Here is a 17299-nt window from a genome sequence, read left to right as displayed (position 1 = left end):
AAGGTGTCTAAAACGATTGGATTGTCTGTTGTATATGAGTCTGGCGCAGTACCACACGGTTAATTAGAACATAGTTCTTATCTTAAGTTAAATACGCATTGCATATTAGTCTATCCAAAGGATTATCCCAGTTTCTGGCAGTTAAAAGGTTGGATTTGGGCAACTTTTTTCTTTGAGATCCAATCCTCACCAGCCCACTCCTCATTGGCTCTGCAGCAGTTAGAACTCTCTGATGGTCTCTGATAGACTGAGAATCAGCATGCAAGGGAAAGGACTGAAGGACTACCATGTCTACCTGAAATATTGAGGGCCATAAAGTCATCAAAGTCATTCAGCCATCATATTGGCACTCGCACCATCAGAAGAACCACCATTAATGATGATCCTCCTACAACGGAAGATCCACCCATAATGTTGACACTCCCACCATAGAAAGATCCACCATTAATATTGGCACTCCCACTATAAGAAGATCCACTGTTAATGTTGGCACTACCACCACATGATGATTAGCCATTAATGATGGTCATCTTGTTGCAAAAGGATCTGCCATTAATAATTATCATACCCCCCCTCTTGTGGGTGAGCCAAGCATGAGAGACTTCTGGTCTACCATTCACCACACCTACCATTCACCACACAGTACATGCCACCACTAATGAAGAATTCCCATCACACAAAGATTCACCACAAATGATGGTTCTCCCACCATAAACATATTCACCAGTAGTAATGTCTCTCCCACCATAGGAACACCCACCATTGATGATGGTTCTTTCACCATAGAATGGTCACTAATTATCTCTCTACTACCATAGGAAGATCCCCCATTGCAAATCATCCTACCACAACAGAGGGATCAACCATTAGCGATGGGCCTTCCACCACTAACAATAGCTATTCCACCATTATTGATGGTCCTTCACCACTCCAGGAGATATTTTATCCTGTGTGAGTGAGACAGTTTTGCAAGGTTCCTACCTTGCAATGTATTATCTTACACTCATATAAACACATTAATATAAATGTTTGATGCACAGAAGTTCATTTGGTTTTGGGATTTGATGTCATATCCCGGTACACAACACTGAAGCCACGCCATCCGCACTCACTGCACCGGAAGGACACAAAAGAAGAAGAGCCAAGACGAAGAACAAAGAGGAGTGATCTCCTTGTGATGTCATTGATTCACCTTTTGGGTTAATGTCTGCCTCTGTGTATGATTTCACTCTGAATACTATAAGCAACAATTTAACCTCCCCTTTGTTTGTGCACCAGGTGTGGAGTAAGTATGGAAAGAAGCTCTTAGATTTGGGAAAGCCAGAGAACATCATCCCGGCTGTGCAGTGTTTGAACGAGTTGATTTCCAAGCCTTGAACCATGTGCCAGATGTCCTCACATACCTGTCACGGCTTACAAACAAACACATCTTCAACTTCTTTGCCATCCACCTGGTGGGCAATGTTCCCTCTATTTTTTCTTGGGTGGTGTGCGCAGAAAATTTCTGTTGTGCAAAATTTTTCCCAGAGCCAAAATTTTGTGCGCATAATATGCTTCTACAGTCCATTAAAAGCGAAGTTGGTGGAGCTGAAAAAAAAAAAAATCACATTGCAAGGGGGGGTGGAGCTATATATTTCCAACCCTTTTGACTATTTTAAAGGTGAAATTCTCACTGCAAAAGTTAATTATGAGCGAATCACGAGCGGGGGCTCCGGGCTGCATAAAGGATCTATATAATTTTTTTTATTGGGAAAAACTGCATAGCTTCTGTCGTTAGGCAACCATTGACAGGGGTACAGCATAACACCTATCACTATATACTGAGGCAGACATTGACGGTGTTGCAGCATAACTGCTATCATTATATACTGAGGCAAATATTGACAGTGGTGCAGCATAACTGTTATTATTTACTGAAGCACTCATTGACGGTGGTACAGCATAACTGCTATAATTATATACTGTTTAAATAGCCAGACTCTAGCAGGGAGTGATGGGCTAATCAGCAGGAAACCAGAGAAGTAATTAGGAGCAAATTACTTCAGCTGAGGAGAGACTTGAGTGTGAGAAGCACGGGGGAAGGGTGAAAACCCTGACAGTGCCTGCATGAGAGTGTCCTTAATCAGGGCTAACTGTTTCAATAAGGACTGTAGTCTTTAAACTTCTGGGATGATCAAGAAGGGTGAAAACCATATGTGGCGAATAATGAAGAATTCATAGGAAGTATAGAACCTCATGTACTGCTCCAAGGTCTGGTTGGTTGTTTCTGTCTGATTATTAGTTTGAGGATGAAAGGCAGTTGACAAGTGTTGCTCATGACAAAAAGCCAACAACAACAACGCAGTAGTAGCTGTAGACATGATACCTTTAGTAGGAACCAAATGTGCCAGCTTAGAAAACCTACCAACCACTACCAAGATGGTATTATAGTCTACAGCAATGTCTTCCCAGGGCTGAGATAAGACTATTAGTAGTTGTAATAGGCTAGCTGGGTGAAGATGAGTATCCTTAGATCAAACAGAACAGGCTGATACATATCAGTAAACGTTGTGAGAGACAGAAGGCCACCAGAAGGTTCTTGTTAGAAGGTATCTAGTCTTTTGTACACCCCTGTGCACATCGATAGGTAAGTCATGAATGTAAGGACTTCAAATTGAGCAGTAAGAGGAACATAGATTTTATCCTTTTTTTTTTAAAGGAGCCCATGCCTTTAGGTCAGATTAATAGTCCCTGAATTCGTGGCAGGGAGGCATTTACAGTTATGAGAAACTCCAGGAAAGGACGACTGGTAAAAAAATAGGTGGCTGGCAAAATCCATGAGAATCCACTGGAGAATCCAAGTCTTCTGGTCCCAGACGAGGAAGAGCGTCTGCTTTAGTATTCTTGGGCCCGAGTGATTGTTAAACTTAAACTGGTGAGAAAAACAGCCCCTCTAGCTTGGAAAGGATTAAAATGATGAGCAGACTGTAAATACTCAGTGGTCAGTATAAAACGTAATAGGATGCAATGTTGCCTTTAACAGATGAGAACATTCTTTAAGAGCTGATTTTATGGCCAGGAATTACTTGTCACTAAAACATCATAGTTGACTTCTGCATGGGACAATTTGCTTGAGTAATACGCAGTTTGATGTATTAAAATAAGGAGTAGAGGTAAGCTTTTTCTTCAAAAAGTGAAAAGCTTCCTGATCCTGAGTAGACCAAGTAAAGTGGACATCTTGTTAGCGGAGTTAGGGGCAGGATAAGTCATAAACTTACAACAGAAATTGGTGAACCTAATAAACCTCTATTGGAAGAAGGAATGGGCCACTTCTTAATCGCTAAAACTTTCTTGGGACCCATTGGAGACAAAATGAAACCTAAAAATTAAATCATCTGAATCTCAAAAATAAATTTGTCCAGTTTGGCATAAGGACCAATACATGTGTTATGTACCAGAACCATGTAATTCCAAGGATCAGAAGAAACAGACGAGAGCAAATTGGGTCAAAAAGTCTTGTGATGCTTTGAACCTATCTTGACTAAAAGAAGAACAGCCTCCATCACAAAGTGACCTGAGGACAGGGGACTTCCATCTACCACATAAACCAGGGGTGTCCCACCTGCGGCCCTCCAGCTGCTGCAGGACTACATCTCCCATAATGCTCTTTCAGCTAAGGGGCTGGCTGAGGAGGATGGGAGATGTAGTCCTGTAGCAGCTGGAGGGCCGCAGGTTGGACGCCCCTGACCTTAACAAAGGAAGGTCTAGATTTGGAACAGGTAACTACAGCGATACATTTCACTAGATCAATGTCCATAAAAAAGCCACTAGCTCTGGGATCAATTATTGGTGAAGGCAAGAGGCTGGTGGTAGGAGACAAACCAAGGTCAAAGCCAGGAGACCGAAAGGACAATGCAAAATCATAGTCAAGAATGAGTCTGAGGTCAGTACCAAAGGATCAAGGCAGGGTTACAGGATCAGGGTACGAGTAAGACGACTGGGAGCAAGGACAGGTTCAGATTCGGGAGCAGGGTAGGATCTCTGACGCCAAGTTGCAGCAGGAGTAGTCAAACAACAACTGTGCAGCCTGACAAAAGTGCAAGTTGCTTAAATACAGCAAATCAAGCCTTCCAGGTAACATAAATTAAGCGGACACAACCCCTTTAAGAACCACTACTACTGGCACAGTTTTGTAAAGCGCTCGTTACCTGGTCAGGAGTTTCTTCAAGCAATGGGCATCTGCTGCCAAGGATAACCCGTGTTTTTAACATAATGTTTGTGTGTGTATGCAATGCAGAGATGTCTATGTACACACCCAGCAGCCATTTGTGTTCTTATTTCTACTTTAACGGTCAAAATATTTGTGGCAAAACAACCTGTGGTTGGAACACCTGCTGGCACAATATGTACATAATATTTGCACTATAAGATGGTTATTTTTTTCCCCATGAATTGCATATAATTTGTCATTTGCTCCCTATTAAAGCAGGGTAATATTCAATCAAAAAACTCATGTATATTTTATTTAATATTATCTAATACCTTCCAAGTCTTCCAGTTTTCCTGACATTCAGACACTATCCTATTTAGCTGCCCCTTGACATAACTAGAAACCACAAGGACCCAGACACCAAGCATAGTGCCCCCAAACAGCTTATCAGTGTCATCTTTGTCCCCAAACTTTGTCTCTGCCATATTTACCTCAGCCTGTCTGTGACATCTTTGCACTCAAACAGCCTGCCTTTGCTATCTTTGCTCCCAAACAGCTTGTCAGTGCCATCTTAGTCCCCAAACAGCTTTCTGTGCCATGTTTGCCACTAAACAGTTTGTTGGTGCTCCCAAACAGCCTGCCTGTGCCAAATTTGCCCCCCCCCCCCCAACAGCCTACCTGTGCCTGCCTAAACAACTTACTTGCAGGAGTGGTGTGTCTCTCTTCTGTGCTGTGTGCAACCTCAAAGGCAGGGACAATTACATGAACAGCTTACTGGGGTGGGAAAAGAAGCAGATGCATATGGGGTGTCTGCAGAATCCTTCTATGCATTTGCAAGGGGGACACCACAAAAAGGAACCACATGACATAGAACAATAGGCTGAAGCGCTTATCAGCTGAACTATACTTGTGTCTGATCTATTTCCCCCAAATTAAATGACTATGCTAATTGATAATTTTAGATTTTCTGCTAAAATTATGCCTTTTATTCTGATAACCTGAAGTGAACATATTAAAAAGCTAAGTGCCCCTACATCTTTCGTTACAGGGAACATAATTAAGAACGAGATCCTTTTCTGGCTCAAATCCACCAATCTTGTCTGGACCATGCATTACTTCACCTCTGATAGACTGAGAATCAGCATGCAGGGAAATGACTGAAGGACTACCATGTCTACCTGAAATATTAAGGGCCATAATGTAATCAAAGAAGTTATTAAGCCATCATATTGGCACTCGCACATTAATGATGGTCCTCCTACATCAGAAGATCCACCGATACAATGGTCGACATTCCCATCATAGGAAGATCCATGATTAATATTGGCACTACCACCACATGAAGATTAGACATTAATGATGGCCATCTTGTTGCAAAAAGATCTACCATTAATAATTCTCATACCCCCATCTTGTGGATGAGCCAAGCATGAGAGACTTCTGGTACTTGTTTGTTTCCTATTAGTTGGTTGTTTCATAAGGATGGGTCTGCTAGTTTCAGCTGAGTACATGCCACCACTAAAGAAGTATTCCCATCACACAAAGATTCACCACAAAATGATGGTTCTCCCACCATATAAATATTCACCAGTAGCAATGGCTCTTCCGCCATAGGAACACCCACAATTAATGATGGTCCTTTCACCATAGGATGATTGATCACTAATTATCTTTCCACTAGGAAGAATCACCATTACAAATCGTCCTCCCACCACAGAAAGATCAACCATTTATATTGGTCCTTCCACCACTAACAATAGCTATTCCACCATTACTGATGGTCCTTCACCACCCTAAGAGATATTTTATCCTGTGTGAGTGAGCCAGTTTCCTACTAGGATCCTACCTTGTAATGTGTTTGTTTTTTTAAATTATCTTAAATTCATATAAATGTTTGATACACAGAAGTTCATTTGGTTTTGCAATTGTGACTGGGCCTGCAACTCTAAGGGCGATCACTTACTTTTGCAAGCAACCTCTCTGAATTGCCTGGGAGAAGCAGAGACGCGGCAGGGTCACATCCTGCTGTGTCTCTGCTTCCCCTGGGTGGTTAAAGAGAAGTGGTTCACGCAGTGTGCGAGCCACGCACTGATAAGTAGTGGACCCATGCAGAAGCGTACGAGTGCCACAGAGAAATTTGCAGTTGAGTTAACGAGGTCGGAGAGGTTGTATGAATGAGTATGTGAGAGTGAGTGAATGCATGAGTATGAATGAATAAATGTGTGAATAAATGAATAAATGTATGAATGAGTATGTCTGATGGAGTGAATGAATATTTGCAGTATCTGTGAATGAAAGCGTATTTGTGAATGAGTGAATGAATAAGCATGTGATATCATAGAAGTGTAAGCGGGGGCAAGCGTGGCACAGGGAGGCTGTTTGGGGGCAAAGACTGCACAGGGAGGCTGTTTGGGGTCAAAGACAGCACAGGGAGGCTGTTTGGGGGCAAAGATTGCAAGTCCTATGTGTCCAATTTAGGTGCTGGGCAGGACCTGTGGATGCAATCTGGGTGCCAGGGTTGGCCTTTGGGGTTTGTGATCTATGTCTGCAATTTATGTTTTCCATGCATTATTTATTTGAGCTATACCGTCAAGTTTGCTTGTGATTTTTCAGTTGATCTGTACTTGTAGGGCTGGGTTTGTGTGTTATTTAGTTGCTCTGTACCTGCAGTCTGTAGTCAGCAGTTGCAGTACCACTTCCCAAAAAAGGCAGCAGGGAAGATTCAGACCAGTAAGTCTTATGTCAGTAGTTGGGAAATTAATCGAAAACATGATAAGGAAAAGGATTGTTAAACATCTGGATTTAAATGGTTTGCAAGATCAGAAACAGCACAGGATTACTGCAGGGAGATCTTGTCAAACTAACTTCAGATTTTTGACTTGGTATCTAAACGAATAGAGCAGGGAACATTTCCCCTATCTGGATTTCAGAAAGGTGTTGTCAGGGACTGGGTCCATACAGATGACTGTAATGACCAAGATCGCTCAAAGATGGTGTTCAGGAGTTATTGCGCAGTAGCGGAGTTGGACAGGGCCTGGTGCAGGGCTCCCGGGTGGGCATCTAGGGTTGCAGCAGAGGGGAAACTCTAGTGAGACGGGGCCAACTCTAGCAAGACGGGGGGAAACAAGAGATAAGCAGCTCCGCAGCCTGACTGGAGCCTGACAGGTGTTTAACACTGTCCCTCAGAACACCGCAGAAGAGTTATAAATTGTCACCGCAGAAGAGTTATAAATTGCGGTGTTTGGATTTGGATGGTAAAAAAGCTGAATGGACCACCCTAATCTTCACCCTACCGGCCACTGGGTACCTTTAATTGAACTGGAACTGGAGATTAAAGTCTTTTATTTGTGTGACTAAGTTCAGGGTGCCCTGTTGTCGAGACAGGGGGAGAGGTTTTAGGCATACCACTCCACAGTCTGGAATCAGGTCACTTCAGCTTTTAACCTCTTCACTGCAAATAGCTCTGTATCTTGTACTGTCTGCTGGAAGATTCTGCCCGGATGCTGCTACTCTCCTCTGAGCATGGATTTCAAGCAGGCCTCTGTTCCTAGGCCTCTGTAACTCTCCCTTTCTCTCAGCAAGGGTCCTTCACCTCTGACATCCAACTCTGAACTCCTCTCCCCAAAACTCCATTGGCCCCTTTTTCACCTCATGCCAGGTGCTTTGCCGTTCACCATCTGCTGGTCTCTCCATAAGAACTGCAGGTGAGTCAGTGACAGCAGCAATCACTGAGGGGGGTTACATAATATTTAATAGAAAAACTTGATACTAGTGGAGTACCTCAGAAATCAGTATTGGGGCCCGTATTTTTTAATACTTTTATTACCAATATTACAAAAGGTCTTAATGGTAAGGTAGGTAAATGGTTAAAGATAAGTAGATAATGCAATAAAGCGTTGTACAAAAATAAGCAAGCAGGGTGGGGCCCCTTCCTAGTTCTCTGGTCAGACCTCACATAGAATATTGGTTGCAGTTCTGGTGACCCCATCTCCATAAGGATATTGTCATGCCCCTCTCACCCTTACCTGCTCTCCCCAGCTGTCCTCTGTCACTGCAAGCCGTCCAAAATCTCCACAATCGCGAAGTAGGCCAAAGCCATGGTCTGTAGTAGCACCGTCTACCCGCGATCGCAAAAGGCCAAAACTGTGGCCTAAAGTTCCAGCAAACCCCAAACATCAACATAATGCAGTACATGGAGGGGAGGTAACACCTGTAATCCCCATCAACTATCCACCAATAAAGCTCACATACAGAACTAATGAACCAGGTGCTATGGATTCACCCCTGCCTGGTAACCAATCCAGTAAGGAGCTTGTTCAGCACAGGGGAGGAGTAGATACCTGCAGCACTATAAAAACCCCTCCAACTATGAACACTTTACTCCAGTGTTCCAGAACTTTACTCTGATTGCTGCCTGTCCTTGACCTATTGAACTGTTTACTGACACTGTTGGAGTATCCTCTGCTCTTATGCTCCCAGCCCAATCCTGACAGATATTGTCACATTGGAATTCAGAGGAGGGAGGCTAAAGTGGTGAATGGTTTGCAGGATAAGAACGATCAATTATCAATCAATTATTATTGATACGTATGGCTTGGAGGAAACAAGAGAGAGGAGAGATGTGACAGAAACAATTCAGGAAGGAAGTTTATTTTAAAGCAGGAGATATGTCAGAACACTGCGTGCGCACAGCCTCATGTCACACTTTGGTTAGTTATATATTATTCAACCACCCTCTGTCCAGTAACGCAAGCCAGTCTACCTGGAAAGCTCTCTGATTGGATGCTGAGGGAGGAGTGGGCGGTGCAGGTGGGGATGCTGTAGCAGGTGAAGCTGCCAGATTCCTGAGAGTACAAGTTGCATCCCAAACAGACACAGAGGAGGCATCCGCCGGGCAGACATGGACTTCATCAGGTCTCTCGGGTACCCAAAAGAGATTTACAAACTTCTTAGGTTCAAGTTGGGTGGTTACCGGGCAGTGATGCCTGACCTGGACTGGGTAAGTCTACCAGGAGAGATTCTGGTTTCCTGTCCTAGAGGTCGGAAGGTGTTAATAGGTATTTGCTGTCCTGCATTATTATATATATATGACTGTGCCCATGATACATATCCCCCGTGGAATAAAACAGGATGTCAAAGCACGTTACTGGGTGACTGGGACCATGGAATACCTGCCCTAGTGGTAAAACATTGAGTTTATAATACTGGCTAATACACGTTCCATAGCGGTGCCACGTTTTTCGGCAATAAGAAAATAATCTGATGACAGAGAAGACATATTCAACTCATCGAATCTGTCTTCCTGCTATAAAGACTCAAACCGTAATCAGCCGGTCTTCTTGTTTTAGATTCCGAAACCACATGTCTATCCCATGCATGCTTAAATTCCAAGTTGTATTAGCCTCTACCATTACTGGTGACTGGCTATTTCACTTATCTACCACTCTCTCAGTAAAATAAACCTTCTTTAAATTACATCTAAGCCTCTGACCCTCTAGTTTTAGATTATGACCTCTTTTTCTAACATTTCTCCTCCTTTGAAACAGAAATCACTTCTGTATTTTGTCCCTTTAAATCCCTTTAAGTGTCCAAATGTTTCTAGCCCCCATCCCTCTCTTATTTCCTATATGCTGTACATATTGACACCCCTTAGTCCTGATCAACAAGTACTGATCAATAGAGGTGCTAATATCCCTGTGCAAGAAATACCACATTGCTGTCTAATATACCTGTCATATAGATTGTGGTCCTAACTAAACCAGAATGACATCTGATGATGGTTATCACAATGTAGTATAAAGAACTAAAGTCCCAAGTGTCCCCCCTGCAGTTGCAATTTAAACACTCAAAAGTACTTAGACAGTAGGCCCCGGAGACACCACAAAATAGCAGGAGGGGCCCCATGATCCGGCCTTGATTATTGTAAGGGTCAGGCTTGACCTCAGATTGGCCCTAGGCAGATCAAGTGGGCGTGTGGCCACTTGGCTATTTAAGGAAGGCCAGGGGTCGTGGCCTTCCACTTTTAAAAATTTTGGAAGCAGTGAAGAAGTTTTTCCCTCCCGCCCGCCCTACTGTTGGTGTGTTGTTTCCGGTTTGTGTCCTTGTGGTGGGGGCACGTGGGGCAGCTTGACTTCATTGGCGGGGAACTGAGGTTCCGGTTGGCTGTTTTTAGGATACTTATTCGTGGTACCTGGTTATAATTGGGTGGTTTCTCATCCGAGGTATGGGAACCGTGTTTATTTGTCACGTTTTGTGGGCGTTTCCCACGGGCACGGTCCCAAGGGAATGAGGGGGCCGTTGTGCTTATGCCACGTGCTGGTGCGGTTTACGGCTCGTGGTTGGGGTGCACGGCAAAAGTTGGTGGCAGCTCCCGGCGGAGGTGGAGCTGTCTGGAAAGGATGTCGGTTTATCCTTAAGGGGTGTGGTAGTAACCTCCATGGGGTGAAGTGTGGTAGTAGGGGTGGAGGGACCCTAAGTCATGGAGGTTACAATGTTACAAAGTTGTGTACGTTTTAAAATTCAAATAAAGTTTTATGTGTCACAGTGATTTTACAATAAATAAAGCTGTGGCCTTTTCAAAATCCATTTGGTTGTCCGTCTCATTTATTTTATGGTACAATACATTATGTTTTAAACCCGTTAGCATGACCCACAAGCTGGCAAGTGCTCGGATCATGTGATTATCTGGCCCAGAAGTCCTCTCCTCAATGGCACAAGTTACTAGTCATCTGCTACAAGATGTTTCTCCATCACTTGGCAGCATGTAGATTTTATCCTGTATCTCTCCCCAAAAGGACTCCATGAGCCAGAGCCTGCAGACCTGCTACAGATACCTGAACGAAACCAGCCGGAGCTTTGCAGCCGTCATCCAGGTTTTGGATGGGGAATTGAGGTGAGAAAAGAAGATGACTTTAGACACAAGTGTTGGGGTAAATACAAAGTATGTATATTTGTAATTAATATGTGCTTGATTAAGTTTATGTGTGTATATATGTATGTATGATAGCTGCAAGCCACTTAGGGGGGAAGTAACAGGAAAGACAGCTGTAAGAAGATATCACACCTGCATACTATGTAGAGAAGGAAGGAAATGCATCACCTGGAGAGGCATGGGAAACATAGCAAGTCAATAACATCACACGGTGGGGTCTTGGGAACAGAGGACAGGGATCTCATTTACACATCAATAGAGAAATCCCTTAAAAAGACATTGTAGAAACACATAGAAAAAGACTGGATTGGTGAGTCTCACCTTTGGCACATCACCCACACAGCATACACACTTAGCAGCAGATATTAGATAGATGGGATGTTTGTGGTCTGTATGAATGATTGTCATCTGTATATCACTGTAACTCTGGTTTTGTCTTTGCTGTAACATTAATCTGGGTAGATTCTAATTAAAGCTCTCTCTCTGGTAAGAATCTTGGGTTGGCTGTTTTATTGTAATATCAGGTAGAAAACCTTAGTAGAACTAGACATATATATTATCTGGAAAAGGGGATACGGTTATATGTTAGTTCTTGGAGGAGGTAACAAGGGTATTACATTTATCATTAATACACAACGCAGAGCGGATTATTCTCCACGCATATCAATTGGTGGTATTGGTTTGAGAGAGGAGAAGTATATACAACAACAAGCGGCCCCAGTAAAACAAAACGTGTCAGTTATCGCTTTAAGCCTGCAAACAAAATACTGAAAAAATGTAGTCAAAGTGCAGATCATGAGTTACCACGGAAAATATTTTTCTGTTTGCGTTCTATCAGCTGTTCTTTTTAACATATATTATATATTTACTAAATCATTAGCATCTCAAGATCACAAGGAAATCAGGTCATCGAGCTTTATACCAGATTCTGTTTTCCTGTTTACTCAGTCTACAAATGTAATGGGCAAAAAAATCGAACACATAAATCGGGAGTTTGGTCCTCTTGAACGAGCCGATTGCACAGGTGGCTTCCCTACTGGATCCAGGGAGCACATACCAGGCTGAAGATGGTTTGAGTCACTGCTCCTTTAAGCCCCCAAATATTTTTTGAGTGTTAAAGCCTGTGTTGTATACTGGAACACAATGTAACATCAAAGAGAAGGGGGTTTTGTTTAACCCCTTAATGACAAAGCCCGTACATGTACGGGCTCAAAATGCATAGTTTTCAATGCATAGACCGCCCATTGTCCTTAAGGGGTTAATATTGTTCCAATCAACTCCCTTTATCTGCAGGCGCCATTATTGTCAGTCTTGTGATATTTTATGTGACTTTCCCAGCTAATAAATAAAAAATAAAAAAAACCTTCCTTGGGCTATGTGGAAGCTCAGAGACATCAGTCAGCGCTCCTATTTCGTGCAGCCATTGTTCACACATTTATGGCAGTTATTGACGTGCTTTTTGTTGCTTTGGTAAATACCCACTAAAACACCATGACTCACATTCACATATGTTGGTTGAATTTTTTTCAAAGGGGGTCTTGATAAAGTATATATACTACCACCATTGAACTGTTTGGGGTCCCTTAAAATGTCCTTGTTTTTGAAAGAAAAGCAAATGTATTTAATTATCAAAATAACATGAAATGAATTAGAAATACAGCACAGATGGTGTTAATATTGTAAATGACTATTGTAGTTGGAAGCGGATGATTTTTAATGGAATTTCTTCATAGGCATACAGAGGCCCTTTATCACTCCCATCACTCCTGTGTTCCAATGGCCCTTTATCACTCCCATCACTCCTGTGTTCCAATGGCCCTTTATCACTCCCATCACTCCTGTGTTCCAATGGCCCTTTATCACTCCCATCACTCCTGTGTCCCAATGGCCCTTTATCACTCCCATCACTCCTGTGTTCCAATGGCCCTTTATCACTCCCATCACTCCTGTGTTCCAATGGCCCTTTATCACTCAAATCACTCCTGTGTTCCAATGGCCCTTTATCACTCCCATCACTCCTGTGTTCCAATGGCACGTTGTGTTCGCTAATCCAGGTTTAAGTTTAAAAATATAATTGATGCTTAGAAAACTCTTTTGCAATTATGTTACAGCCAGAAATTTCCTCGTTTTCCATGAAAACAGCTAAGAGAGCCCAAACTTTTAAACAGTAGTTTGGGTCACCACGTTGTCGTTTCAGAGCTAGTAGAGTTAGGAGTGGGTTAGTAGAATACGTTTTGGGTTCCAGGCGGAATGTTCACTTTTACTTATCACTCCCAAACAATTTGGATCAGTAGCTAATGTATGCTTGTAAGGTGCCTGGTACTTCTGTACCATGGCACAGAGGTCTCCTACATGCCGTCTCCACAGCTGTTGCTGACAGAGCTCCGTTGCTTGGTCGTGGGGTAGGAAACGGCACCATCCTGCAGCAGGCTCATCTTCCCGCGATCACTGAATCGCAAAAACCCACGTGCACGATGAACAGGCCTTTGTCACATTCTGTCTAGCACTGGGAGGCATGACAATGCTAATGGAGTCCAATTAGTGAAACATGACGTTGGACAGGTGGACCTTCTGCTCTTGGTCAGCCAGCTCCTGAAAATGATCTCTCATATGCTACAGATGAGTGTTAATTACCTATATATATATATATATATATATATATATATATATATATATATATATATATTCCCATCAAACGCTCCAGTTGCTCAGTTGATTGCTGCCCTTGCTTCTGCTTTCCAGCAGTCTTTGCTGTGTCTTTACGAGACTTCGGACCCCTGGCTTGTCTTTCGTTTCTGCTGATACCGACCTTTGGACTGTCTCAGTATCAGAACCCTTGACCCCGTGTTCTAGAAACCCAACTCCATACTCCAACGTATTGCATAGATCAAAACTGCTCGATCAGTTAAAAGTTATTATGCTCTGCAGTCTTGTCACGTTGGTGAAGTGTTTGTGGGGTTTTTTCTCCTGTTGGCAGGGATGCAGCTTGCATACTTTACTTGGTCCTGCGTGCTCTGGACACCTTGGAAGACGATATGACCATTAGCCTTGAGAGTAAGGTTCCAATGCTACGTAACTTCCATACCTACCTGTATGACCCAGAGTTCAAATTCACCGAGAGCAAAGAGCAGCACCGACAGGTTCTCAAGCACTTCCCAACGGTACTTTCCACTTTTTCCATTATTATAATAAATAATTTCATTACCACTATTTTAGCTAGTATAAATGAATCCATTTAATTAAAAAAATCTGATTCTGATCAAGAATGTATATTGTCAACATGTAGTAAATGATTTCTCACTTCTTTTTTTCTTATCAGATCTCTCTGGAGTTCAGAAATCTAGCTGTTGTTTACCAAGATGTTATTGCAGACATATGCGCCAAGATGGGAGAGGGAATGGCGGACTTCAAGGAAAATAAAGTGGACTCTTTGAAGCAGTGGGACGAAGTAAGAGATACACAAAATAAATTGCAGATGCTCTTCCAAGATGTTATTTGTTTTGGAGAAGCATCCTTTTCTCCTGTTCAGACAACTATTTCTACCTGTTTATTTTCAGTACTGCATTACAGCCACTGGTCTGTTTGCACTTGGCTTGTGCCATCTGGTTTCGGCATCAGAATTGGAAGATGGAGACGTTGGCCTGGACATCCACTTTTCAAACACAATGGGCCTATTTTTGCAAAAAACCAACATCATCCGTGATTACCTGGAAGATCAATTGGAAGGTCGGGAGTTCTGGCCAAGAGAGGTCGGCACAGACACCAAGTCCACTGTTTAGTTTGTTTTAGTGTTGGTGATGTTGAGGAAATTCCAGTTATAATTATTTTATGTAAAATGGAAATGCTTAGCCATTAGCTTTTTGCTTGCACTCAAAGGTTTAGTAAAATGTGAGAGCAGACACTCTGGACTTCAGTGCAGACATTTGGTTCTTCTAATGGGTTTCACTGGAGCAGCTTTTAAGTTCCTGATTTTCTAGAGACTGATACTTTCCCTCCGTTTGAATGAGCTTGGTCTGATGTCCAACATAGTTAGTCATGAGCACAGTTCGGAAGGAAGGCATGCAATGTTTTTAGGTTAGACATAATACCAAGATTATGCAATATAGAGGTGCACAACTTCTGCCTCGAGGTTAGTGCTGTACATGGGTCAGTTCACCTGCCTGTAATTGGTGGTGCAGCTGAGAACTGTCTAGTACCATCTGTTTGGTAACAACGCTCTTTAATTGTGTTCTCTTGTCAACCCCTTAATTCATCATTTAGGGTAATGTCTGCCTCTGTGTATGATTTTACTCTGAATACTATAAGCAACAATCTAACCTTCCCTTTGTTTGCGCACCAGGTGTGGAGTAAGTATGCAAAGAAGCTCTCAGATTTGGCAAAGCCAGAGAACATCGTCCCGGCTGTGCAGTGTTTGAACGAGTTGATTACCAACGCCTTGAACCATGTGCCGGACGTCCTCAGATACCTGTCACGGCTTAAAAACAAACGCATCTTCAAATTCTTTGCCATCCCCCATGTGGGTACCTAGCTGTATGTCTGATGCTTAACCACTGAAGAGCCGTTGTCTTTGTTTATAGATTTTAATATATCCAAAATAATTTACTAAATCCATCTTTCACTGGTGCTTAAAAGAAAATGTATGACAAGCCTCTTGTGTTAATTTTTTTAATGTAATTTATTATTATTATTATTACTATTTTTAAGGCAATGGCTATAGCCACTTTGGCTGCGTTTTACAACAACCAGCAAGTATTTAAAGGCGTTGTGAAAATCCGCAAGGGACAGGCTGTCACTCTAATGATGGACGCCACCAACATGGACGCTGTGAGGGCCATCACGCTCCAGTATATTGAAGAGGTAAGAACGTTTTCTCATTGAATTTGTAGCAGATGTTGGTTGATAAAAATAATGTTCCGTTCTCCTTTCTTTCATTGATGTAAACTTGTATTAGTATTAACAGAGCGCATATTAGGAGGAATACACAGACACTATGCATTATGAAGGGCCATTTCAGGTTGTTATTGCAAGTGGAACGCACTAATTGACCTTGCATAAAACTGAAAAAAATTACAGGATATCGCAGATATAAACAGGATCTAAAAACACAACTAAAACCCCCTCCGGCTGTTAGGGCATTTCCCATGATCCCCAAGCGGGGATTGCATTAGAATCCTACCGTCAGCCCAAACAGGAATTTTTAACCCACTTTCTGGACTCTCCCTGTGTTGTTTCGACAGACTGCGCATGAGCCTTTATCCCTGGGTATTACTTACAACTTTACAAGATCCTTTGTAAACCTATTTTTGCAAATAAGAGAGAACAGTTTAAAATGTGATGTGCAGGTTTATGGACTATTCACTTAGCTGAAACCTAAAGAAACTGCTTGTAATTTCACCGGTTGCTAAATATATATCTTTTTCGTTTACAGATCTATCAGAAAATTCCTCCGTCAGACCCCACGTCAGGCAAAACACAGCACATAATTTCCTCCATACGCAGCCTCTGCGTACCCAACGCTTCGGTTGTATCCCATAAATATTTATCCCCCATTTATCTGTCCTGTGCCGTACTTCTGGCTGCCTTCTGTTATCAGTACCTGGGCACGGTGTCCCAGGCGTCTGAAGAACTGCATGCAAGCCAATGATCTAAGAATATGCAGGGCCAGCGGAGGTAACATTTATTTTTGTGACTCATCAGGGAACACGGCAGTTGAGGTACTTCTCATTCCCTGCCGCTTCATTGAGAGGTTCTGTATGGACCTTCCAAGTTCCTTTTCCTTTATCCTCCCAGACCTGTGAAACCCTAGAGATTCTAAGAACATAACACGTTAAGCACATGTCTAGTTCCAGCTCTCTGCAAGATTGAAGCACAAGGAATCTTTGTTAAGCTTAAGGTTGATTTTAGAACTTTCTCTATTTCTTATCAGTTTTGTGTTTAAAATGAACTGGATTTTAGCTATGCGTTTAGCTGCTATCACCTGATCCCGATGGTTTCCGGCCAGGTTTCCATCTTACCACTATGGTGATCAGTCACTCAGGAAGCGAAGCCTCTTACTCTCTGGGCGCTTCCTTCAGCTCCTCCGGCTGCTTAAACTCCACAGTCTGGCAGCTCCTGGGAAACCAGACTGATGATATTTCAGCCTCCCTCCAGGCCTGCGCCTGCCAGGATCCATGCCTCCA

At 42.7% G+C, this 17299-nt stretch overlaps 1 protein-coding gene across 1 annotated transcript; it reads left to right on the top strand.

Annotated features, from left to right (window-relative positions):
* Positions 1-9089: 9089 nt before the first annotated feature.
* LOC149281535 (squalene synthase-like) lies at positions 9090-16764 on the top strand. Its single transcript, XM_089499188.1, has 8 exons — positions 9090-9188; positions 10984-11081; positions 14098-14281; positions 14440-14568; positions 14678-14869; positions 15460-15636; positions 15825-15977; positions 16549-16764. The coding sequence occupies exons 1-8, from the start codon at positions 9090-9092 to the stop codon at positions 16762-16764; spliced, it is 1248 nt and encodes a 415-aa protein (XP_089355314.1).
* The last annotated feature ends 535 nt before the right edge of the window (positions 16765-17299 follow it).

Source organism: Sceloporus occidentalis, unplaced genomic scaffold (assembly GCF_023333645.1).
Source record: "Sceloporus occidentalis isolate IW3139 unplaced genomic scaffold, rSceOcc1.0.p SCAF_131, whole genome shotgun sequence".
In the NCBI taxonomy this organism is placed as follows: Eukaryota; Metazoa; Chordata; class Lepidosauria; order Squamata; family Phrynosomatidae; genus Sceloporus; species Sceloporus occidentalis.
This window is presented reverse-complemented; position numbering and strand designations above follow the sequence as displayed.